The sequence below is a fragment of the Camarhynchus parvulus genome, chromosome 25 (genome assembly GCF_901933205.1).
Source record: "Camarhynchus parvulus chromosome 25, STF_HiC, whole genome shotgun sequence".
In the NCBI taxonomy this organism is placed as follows: domain Eukaryota; kingdom Metazoa; phylum Chordata; class Aves; order Passeriformes; family Thraupidae; genus Camarhynchus; species Camarhynchus parvulus.
Genome location: NC_044595.1, coordinates 1,881,100 through 1,891,390, shown reverse-complemented (window position 1 = coordinate 1,891,390; position 10,291 = coordinate 1,881,100). Strand labels below are relative to the sequence as shown.

Here is a 10,291-nt window from a genome sequence, read left to right as displayed (position 1 = left end):
GATTTGGGGACAATAAATAAGGGGGGGGGAAGTGGGACAGGGATAATTTGGGGGGGGGGGCACAGGGATCAATTTGGGGAGGGGGAGGGGTTGGGGACACACGAGCCGGTGGCTGCTGCGGGTTTTAGCTTTTATTAAATAAAATATATTAATTAATTAACATTTAATTAACTCTGCTGGCCCCCCCCCCCCTGGGTTAGTAACTAAACCTGAACCCCCAAAATCGCCCCCCCCCCCCCCGCCCAGTTTGGGGGCTCCTCCCTCCCAGTTTGCTATTGGGAGGACCCCCCCCAAAATATATTTATGGGGGGTGGGCGGCCAGAGTGCCCCCCCCTTTAAAAACTGAGATTTTTTGGGATTTTTCCCCAATTTTAGGGGTCATTTCTTGCTGCCCATCGCTCAAAAATGGGAATTTTGGGGGGTTTTCCCTCAATTTTGGCGTTTTCCTCAATTTTGGGGGGTCACCACTTTCAGCCTCCCCCCCAAAAAGGGATTTTGGGGAGGGGGGGTCACCATGCCCCCCAAAAATGGGAATTTTGGGGTTTTTTCCCCAATTTTGTGGGGTCACCACTTTGTCCTCCACCCCAAAATTGGAATTTTGGGTTTTTTTCCCCCAGTTTTGGGGTTTTTCCTCCAATTTAAGGGGGTCACTACTTCCTACCCCCCTAAAATTGGATTTTTAGAGGGATTCCCGAATTTGGGGGTCAGAATTTGCTGCCCCCCCCCGCCAAAAAAGGGAAATTTTGGGGGTTTTTTCCCCAATTTTGGGGGGGTCACCACTCACTGTCCCCCCTCCCTTTTGTCACCTCCTTGTCCCCTCCTGCCCCTCCTGGGGGGATCCAAGACCCCCCCCCAAAATCAGCCCTGACCTCGGCGCCCTCCCGACCTTCCCCTGCCCTCCTGTGCCCCCCCAAAATTTGGGGGGGTCCTGGTGCTTGTGACCCCCCCCAAAATTGGGGTGGGGGCGTCCCAATCTCTATGACCCCCCAAAATCGGGGTGGGGGGTCTCAGTCCCTGTCACAGACCCCCCCTCAATTTAGAGACCCCAAAATTAAGGTTGGGGGGGTCCCAATAATTTTGACCCCCCCCAAAATTGGGTGGGGGGGTTCCCTGTGACCCCAAAATTTAATGGGGAGTGGTCCCAATAATTTTAACCCCCCCCCCAAATTGGGATTGGGTGGTCCCCGTGACCCCAAAATTTAATGGGGGGCGGTCCCAATACTTTTAACCCCCCCAAATTGGGGTGTGGGTGGGGTGGTCCCATTTTTTATGCCCCCCCCCCTCAACTTACCCACATTGGGGGGGCCCCTCCCCCCCCCCAAATCGAGGCCTTTTGGGGTGGGGGTCCCATGGGAATTTCAGCCCCCCACCCCAATTCCCCCCTCCCCCATTTTTTGGGGGGGGGTTTAAGCCCCTCCCTCCCCCAGGGGTGAAAAGTGGGGAGGGGGCTCTGGGGGGGGCTCCTGGAGCTGCTCAGGCCTTTTCCGGGGGGGGGGCCAGTTTGATGATCTCCTCCTCCGAGGGCTGCCGGATGATGTCTGGGGGGGGGGACACGGGGGGTCAGGGGGGTCTGGGGGTGTCCCCCCACACACACACAGAGGGTCCCCAACCCTGCCCGGGGGTCCCCAACCCTGCCTGGGGGCCCTTTTATCCCCCCTTGGGGTCCCTGTCCCTACCCAGGGGTAACTGGGGAGGGGTCGCTGTCCCTGCTTGGGGACAATGGCAATTCCTGTCCCTGGGGGTGCCTGGCTGTCCCCATCCCCGGCTGTCCCTGTCCTGGCTGTCCCCGTCCCCGGCTATCCCTGGGTGTCCCCATCCCCGGCTGTCCCTGTCCCCGGCTATCCCTGGCTGTCCCTGTCCCCATCCCCGGCTGTCCCTGTCCTCAGCTGTCCCTGGGTGACATCCCCAGCTGTCCCCGTCCCTGTTCCCCGCTGTCCCCATCCCCGGCTGTCCCTGTCCCCATCCCCACCTGTCCCCATCCCCGGCTGTCCTTGGGTGACATCCCCGCTGTTCCTGTCCCCATCCCCACCTGTCCGTGTCCCCGGCTGGCCCTGGGTGACATCCCCGGCTGTCCCTGTCCCTGTCCCCGTGTCCCCGTCCCTGGGTCCCCTCTCACCCTTGTACTTCTTGGCGCTGGGGATGCGCGTGAGCTTGGTGTCCACCTCGTCCTCCTCGGAGATCTTGAGCACCTGCGTGCGGTACTGCACCACCTTGGTGAGCAGGTCCGGCCGGCGCGAGATCTCGAAGATGTGCTCGATGTAGGACAGGTTGTCTGTGACACGGGGACAGCGCGGGGACAGCGCGGGGACACACACGGGACACACACGGGACACACACGGGACACGTGCTGGGCTCGGGCCACCCGCGCTGCTGCGGCCGCGGGGGCCCGGAGGGGGCAGGGGTGGGGACAGGGACGGGAATGGGGACAGGGGAGGGACAGGATGGGGACAGGGGAGGGACAGGGAGGGAGAGGATAGGGACGGGGATGGGGACAAGGAGGGGACAAGGATGGGGATGGGAACAAGGAGGGGGACAGAGGACAGGGAAGGGGACGAGACAGAGGACAGGGGAGGAACAAGGATGGGGAGGGGACAAGGGTGGGGATAGGGGAGGGACAGGGACGGGGATGGGGACAGGGGAGGGACAGGGAGGGGACAGGGGACAGGATGGAGAAAGGGATGGGGACAAGGAAGGCGACAGGCAAGGGACAGGATGGGGACAGGGACAGGGAAGGGGGGACACGATGAGGATGGGGACAGGGACAGGGATGGGGGTGAGACAGGGATGGAGATGGGATGGGGACAAGGTGGACAGGGACAGAGACTGGGACAGGGATGGAGGACAGGGGACAGGGACTGGGGCAGGGGACAGGGCTCAGGTGATGGGGACAGGGCCAGGGCCAGGGCTCAGGGGACCGGGGATGGGGACCAGCCCAGGGCCGGAGCAGCCCCAGGGCGCGGGGAGGGGACAGTGCCGGTGGTGGCACGGGTGTCACACCTCGGTCCAGCTTGCTGTGGCGCTCCAGGAAGGCGAACCAGTGGTGGCCGGTGGCGATGGCGTCCCCCTCCCCGCTGGGGATGTCCTCGCGACACGCGGACTTGAGCTGCTCCAGGTCCTCGGCTGTGATGTTCTGGGCCAGCTCCTCCAGCAGACTGCGGTACTCGGCCATGGCTGGGGACACAGGGGACACAGGGGACATCAGGGACATGGCTGGGGACACAGGGGACAGGGGGCATAGGGACGTGGCTGGCTGTGCTGGGCCAGCTCCTCCAGCAGACTGCGGTACTTGGCCATGGCTGGGGACAAAAGGGACAGCGGGATATCAGGGACATAGGGACATGGCTGGGGACACAGGGGACGCGGCTCTGCTGGGCCAGCTCCTCCAGCAGTGTGGGGTGCTCAGCCATGGGGACATGGAATGTGGTTTATGTGGGACATTTGGGGACGTGAGGGACACAGGACTTGGCCATGACGGGGATAGGGGTGACACGGAGGACGTGAGGGACATGGGGGACACGGGGACAGGGAGGTGGCTGGGAACAGAGGTGCCATGAGGGACATGGCCACAGCTGGGGACAGGGGACACGTGGGACAGCAGGGACATTAATATGGGGGACAGGGGACTGGGATGGGGTGACATGAGGGACAGGGGACATGGCCATGGCTGGAGGACACAGGGTGTGAGGGACAGGGGACACTGCCATGGGTGACACGAGTGACATGGGACAGAGCCGTGGGTGACATGACTGCTCCTGCTCTCAGCCACACGTGTCACGAGTGACAGGGGACTCAGCCACACGTGTCACAGCTGTCCCCAACCTCAATCCCTGGCGTCACCAGTGTCCCCAGCCTCAGCCACCGGTGCCAGGTCCAGCCCTGGCTCTGCCACCTGTGTCACAAATGTCCCCAGACTCAGCCACTCATGTCATGAGTGTCCCTGGGCTGTCCCCAGTGCCAGCCTGGCCTCAGCCACAGGTGTCACAAGTGTCCCCACGCTCAGTCTCCAATGCCAGCCCCAGCCTCAGCCACAGGTGTCACAAATGTCCCCAGACATCTACTGATGTCACAAGTGTCCCCAAGCTCAGCTGCTCAAGTCACGGCTGTCCCCAGCCTCAGTTCTTGGTGTCACAACTGTCCCCAGCCTCAGCCAGCGGTGTCACCAGTGTCCCCAGCCCTGTCCCCGCTGTCACCGCTCAGCCCCGGTGCCAGCCCGGCCCCCGGCCGTGACTCACGTGCCGCTCACGGGATGTGACAGGGACCGAGTGGGGACCGAGCGGGGACCGAGCGGGGACCGAGCGGGGACCGGCGGCGGCTGCTCCGCGTCCCCCCCGGGGCTCACACGGACCCCCCCGGCACTGTCACCCCCCCTTGCACACTCAGCCCTCCTTGCACACTCACCCCATATTTGCACTGACCCCTCCTTGCACACTCACCCCGAATTCAGTGCCCCGCCTTGCACACTCACCCCTGATTCACAGTGACCCCCCCCGGGATACTGACACCCCTCTTTTGCACTCTCACCCCGAACTGTGACCCCCCCTTTGCACACCCATCCCAAATTCACAGTGACCCCCTCCCTTGCACACTCAACCCCCTTTCCACTGTCCCCCCTTTGCCCTGATCCCCCCCTTTTGCACACTCACCCCAAATTCAGTGACCCCCCCTTCTCACTGACCCCCTTGCACACTCACCCCAATCCCCACTGCCCCCCCCGCTGTGTGTATGGGGGGGGTCTCCGCCGTGTCTGAGGGGGGGTCACTGTCCCCCCTCTCCCGCCGGTCCCCGTTGCCATGGCGACGCCGCCACCCACGCAGGGATGCGGTTACCACGGCAACGCATCACCCGCCTGCCCCTTCCCCCGCACCCATTGGGGGGGGGGGATTTGGGGGGCTCGGACCCCCGTGGAGGGGGGGAACACGGCCACGTCGCTTCCCCACCCCCCCCATCGTGACTCCCCGTAAACAACCGCCCCCCCCCCACCCCAGACCCCCCCACTCGTGACAGCGCTCGGTAAACAACCCCCCCCCCCACGTGAGACCCCCCCCCCGCACCAACACCTTCCCACGCCCCCCCCAGCCCAGCCCCTCCCCCCCCACCAGGAACAGACGCTCCCCCCACGCCCCCCCACGCACAGCCGCGCCCCCCCCACGCTCCTCGCCAATAACAAACCCTGCCCCCCCCCCAGCCCCCAGCCCCTCCCCCCGCGCACAAACCCTCCCCCATCCCCCCCCAGCCCCTCCCCCCCCGGTCCGAGCGCGCGGTCCCTTTAAGGCCGCCCATGACTCAGCCCCGGCCGGACACGGGGCCTTCCGGGGGCGGGGACCGGGACCCCCCCCCGCCGCTCCCGCCCCTCCCGCGTTCCCAGGCCCGGCCCGGCCCCCCCCGGACCGGGAAAGGATCGGGATGGGACCGGGGGTCGTGGCTCTTTCCCCCCCCACACCGTGGGACCCCCCTCCCCCCCGCCCCATTCACGTTTCTCATGCAAAGCGCCTGATGAATATTCACGAGGGGCGTGGCCCGGCGGGGGACCATTCAGTGGGGCGGGCGGGGGGCTCGGGGGGTTTTGGAGGGGGGGTTAATCCCGGTTTGGGGGGGTCGGACACGGCGGGGGGGAACACGACACGGGTGGGACGGACCCCCCCGGCCTTTGTGCCCCCCGTGGGGGGTTCTGGGGGGCGCCCATCCCATCCCTGCCCCCCCCCCCAATGCCCACCCCCCCTCCGCGTGTTTTTGGGATTTTGGGGGGGGTGTGGGGAGAGCGGGAGGCGGGGGGAGGGTCCCCCACGAGCCCCCCCCACGCAGCGTGGGGGACAAGGGGCCCTTTGTGCCGCGGGGAGCGGCGCGGCCGCCTCCGGCCCCCCCGGGCCCCCCCGGAATGCGAGGCACGGCCCCCGACCCACGGACACGGCCCCGGACCTACGGACACGGCCCCCGACCCACGGACACGGCCCCGACCCCACTGTCCGGCCCCACGGACACAGCTCCGGACACACGGACACGGCCCTGGACCCACGGACACGGCTGTGCCCCCCCCGCGGCCCCACCCTCCTGCCCCCCCCCCGTGTCGCGGGGGTCCCACGCGTGTCGCGGGGGTCCCGCCCTGCCCGGCGGCCGCAGCATCCCCGGGCACAGCTGGGGCACAGCTGGGGCACAGCTGGCCGCGATCCTCCCCCCCCCACCACACACAAACCCCAATCGTGCCTCAGTTTCCCCACGCGGGGCCGCTCCGTGGGACGGGGCACGGGTGGGGTGGGGGGCGATGAGTCCCGGACCCCCCGTCCCGTCCCGGTCCCTTTCGGGGCCCCCGCCCGGTCCCGGCGCGGGGATGCGGAAGCGGCGCCTCCCGCGGCCCAGTTCGGGACCAGTTCGGGACCAGTTCGGCCCCGCTGGCGGCGCGTGACCGCCTCACGCGCCCCTTCCCCACGCGCGGGACCTCCCCCCACCCACCCGAGGTGTCCCCAGAAGCGTTTTTGGGGGGTCCGGGGGGGGTCACGCCGGTCCCGGGGGATGCGGCGGCATCGGCGCTACTGGGAGCACTGGGAGCACTGGGAGCACTGGGCGGCACCGCGGGCACGGGACGGGACCGGGAGCGCGCGGGGACAGCGCGGGGACACCCACGGGGGGGCTCGGGTGGGGCGGGGAGGGGGGGAAGGACCCCGTGTCCCGCGTGGGGAGCGGGACGGGACGGGAGCGGGACGGGGACAGCGGGGATGGCGGGGACAGGGACACGGGGACACGGAAGGGGCGGCGGGTCCCGCGTCCCGCGTGGGCCCCGGGAGCCACCGAGTGTCCCCCCCTTCCCCCCCCATCGTGTCACGGGTTCGAGCCCCCCCGGCAGCGAAACGGGAAGTGAAAGGGGGGGGGATGGGGGGCACCGGGGGAGCACGGGGGGCACCGGGAGAGCCTGACCGGGACGCCCAGCACCGTTAACCCCTTCCTGCCCGCCGGGGGGGCATCACGGAGCGCGGGGGATGCCCGTGGGTCGGGGGTCACACAGAGCGGGGGGCAGCACCGCGGTCCGGGGCCGCTGGAGAGCACCGGGAGCGGCTCCGGGGCGGCCCCGGAGCGGCCCCGGGAGCGGCCCCGGGAGCGGATGGAGGCGGCGGCCGCGGGGTCCATCCGGTGCCGGCGCGGCCGCGGCGCCGCCGGTGGGGCCAGGGGTCGCTCGGTGGGTCCGGTGCCCCCCTCCCTGCCCGCACTTACCGGCCGCGGGCGCTGCCGGTGCCGGTGCCGGTGCCGGTGCCGCCGCTCGGGCTCTCGGTGCCGCCGCTCTGAGCGGGGGTGGGCGGGGCTTAACGGGGCGGGGTCGTCGGGGGAGGGGCTTGGAGGGGCGGGGTCAGGCGGGAGGAGCCGCCCTGCCCTCCCCCCCCTGCCCAGGGTCCCCCGCGGCCGAGATTTGGGGTCCCCGCGGTGTCACCGCCCGGGCTGGGGGGGACAGGGGGGGACAAGGTGGGGACAGTGTCACACCCGGCCCCGGGAGGGGATCGGGAGCAGGGAACCGGTATTGGGGTCTGGTAATGGGATCTGGTACTGGGATCCCACTCTTGGATCTGGTAATGGGATCTACTAATGGGATCCTATGCTGGGATTCCAAACTGGGATCCGGTATTGGGATCTGGTAATGGGATCCCATACTGGGATCTGGCACCAGGACCTGGTAGTTGGATCCGTACTGGGATCTGGTATTGGGATCCCATACTGGGATGTAGTATTGGGATCTACTAATGGGATCCCATACTGGGATTCCAAACTGGGATCTGGTATTGGGATCTGCAGTTGGGATGCCATACTGGGATCTGCTAATGGGATTTCAAACTGCGATCTGGAGCAGGGATGCGACACTGGGGTCTGGCACTGGGATCTCACCCAGAGATCCCACACTGGGATCTGGTACTGGGATCTCTCATGGGAACCTTGTCTGGGGGATCCCATCCAGGGGTCTCAGGGATCTCATCCATCTCCAGGGATCCCATTCCCCTGGGGACACTGCCTGGTCCTCTGGGGACCTGGCCTGGTCATCATCATCATCATCATCATCATCATCATCATCATCATTGTTGTCATTATTTTCATTGTCGTCATCATCAGTGTCATCATCATCGTTGTTTTTGTTGTCATCATCGTCATCATCATCATCATCATCGTCATCGTCATCATTGTTGTCATTATTTTCATCGTCACCATCATCATCATCAGTGCCATCGTCAACATCTTTGCTGTCATCATCATTGTCATTGTCATCGTCATCGTCATTGTCATTGTAACTGTCATTGTCATCATCTTTGTCTTCACCATCATCTTTGTTGTCATTGTCAGTCATCATTATGGTCATCATCATTGTCATTGTCATCATCATCATCATCATCACCATCATCATCATCATTATTTTCATTGTCATCCTTGCCATTGCCATCATCATCATCATCGTTGTCACTGTTGTCAGTCATCATCATCATCATCATCATCGTCATCAACTTCATCATCATCATCATCACCTTCATCATCTTCATCATCTTCATCGTCATCATCGTCTTCATCATCTTCATCCTCACCATCCCCAGTGTCCCCCTCCAGGACCTCCTGGAGCCACTCCAGGACCTCCTCGGGCCCCGGCAGATCCTCCTCATCCTCCATGTCCAGCCACACGCTGCTGGCCTGGGGACACGGGGGGGACACTGGGGTGACACTGGGGTGACACTGGGGTGACACAGATTGTGAGGGACACCAGGGGGGTGACGCTCACCTTGCCATTGACCATGGGGGTGACACTGGGGTGACGCTTGAGGACACTGGGGTGACACGTGGGAGGGTGACACTCATGTGGTCAGTGCTATTGACCACATGGGTGACACAGGGGTGACATTGAGGTGACACAGGGCATGGGGGACACCATGGGGGTGTGACACTCATGTGGTCAGTGCATTGACCACAGGGGTGACACTGGGGTGATGTTGGGGTGACATTGGGGTGACACGGATTGTGGGGGACACCGTGGAGGGGTGACGCTCACCTGGTCAGTGACGCTGACCGTGGGGGTGACACTGGGGTGACATTGGGGTGACACTAAGGCGACACTCGCGTGGTCAGTGCCATTGACCACAGGGAGGACATGAGGGCGACACAGGGGTGACACTAGGGTGACGTTGGAGTGACACTGGAGTGACACAGGGGTGACACCTAGGGTGGCATTGGGGTGACACTGGAGTGACACAGAGGTGACACTCATGGGGTTGGTGCCATTGACCATGGGGGTGGCACTGGGGTGACACCGGTGTAGGGGACACTGTAGGGGTGACACTTACATGGTCAGTGCCATTGACCACGGGGGTGACATTGGGTGACACTTGGGTGACACTGGGGTGACACTGGGGTGACACTGGGGTGACACTGGGGTGACACTCACGGGGTCGGTGGCATTGACCACGCCCAGCTGTGGCCGGGACAGGTCGATGTCGAAGGTGTCCTCCCAGGTGGGGACGAGCTGGGGGAGGGGACAGAGGGGACAGAGGGGTCAGGGCCTGTCCCAGGGGAGGGGACAGAGGGGACAGAGGGGTCAGGGACCCCCGAGGGGGCTGTGGGGGTGTCCCCCCGTTACCCCCGGGAAATCGCGGGGGTCGATCCAGAGGATGCTGAAGTCGGGCTGGTCCCTCCTGTCCTGGGCCACCTCCCTCAGGGTCTCCAGGAACTCGAACCCGTCTGGGGGGGGGGTCAGGGGGGGTCAGGGGGGCTGAGACCCCCACCCCCCACCGGGACCCCCCAAATTCCCTTCCCCACCCCCCCTCACCGGGATCGTCCCCCTCGGCGAAGGCCACGATGGGGGTCCCGTCCAGGGCGTCCTCCTGGGGGGGTCACGGTGACGCGGGGGTGTCCCCGAGTGTCCCCCGAGGTTTGGGGGTCACAGGGGTGGGGGGGATGGCGGGGCCCCCCCGCACTCACCCAGCTCTTGGCCGTGCTCTGGGGGGCTCTGGGGGGGTTTGGGGGGGTGAGGGGCACCCCCAAATTTCACCCCCCCCTCCACAACGAGGCGCTGCCCCTTCCCCCCAAATCACCCCCCCCCGAGTGCTGCCTGGGGGGGCTCAAATTGGGGAGGGGGCAGAACAGGCGGGAATGGGGAGGGGGTGCCGGGGATGAGCCCCCCCGGGACCCCCCCGGTGTCACCGCTCTGGGGGGGGGCGGGGGGTCCCGGTGTCACCGGGATTGAGGCCGCGGCGGGGGGATGATCCGGGGGGATTAAACGCGGGAATCTCCCGGCAGCACCCGGGGCTTTAACCCTGCCCGGCGCGGGGGGGGC

General features: G+C 65.7%; 1 protein-coding gene across 1 annotated transcript; it reads right to left on the bottom strand.

The window, feature by feature from the left end:
- Positions 1–1,380: 1,380 nt before the first annotated feature.
- On the bottom strand, positions 1,381–7,305 carry PEA15 (proliferation and apoptosis adaptor protein 15). Its single transcript, XM_030965173.1, has 4 exons — positions 7,204–7,305; positions 2,998–3,171; positions 2,117–2,272; positions 1,381–1,538 (listed from the first exon to the last, which is right to left on the bottom strand). The coding sequence occupies exons 2-4, from the start codon at positions 3,167–3,169 to the stop codon at positions 1,474–1,476; spliced, it is 393 nt and encodes a 130-aa protein (XP_030821033.1). The 5' UTR covers positions 3,170–3,171; positions 7,204–7,305; the 3' UTR covers positions 1,381–1,473.
- Between the last annotated feature and the right edge of the window lie 2,986 nt (positions 7,306–10,291).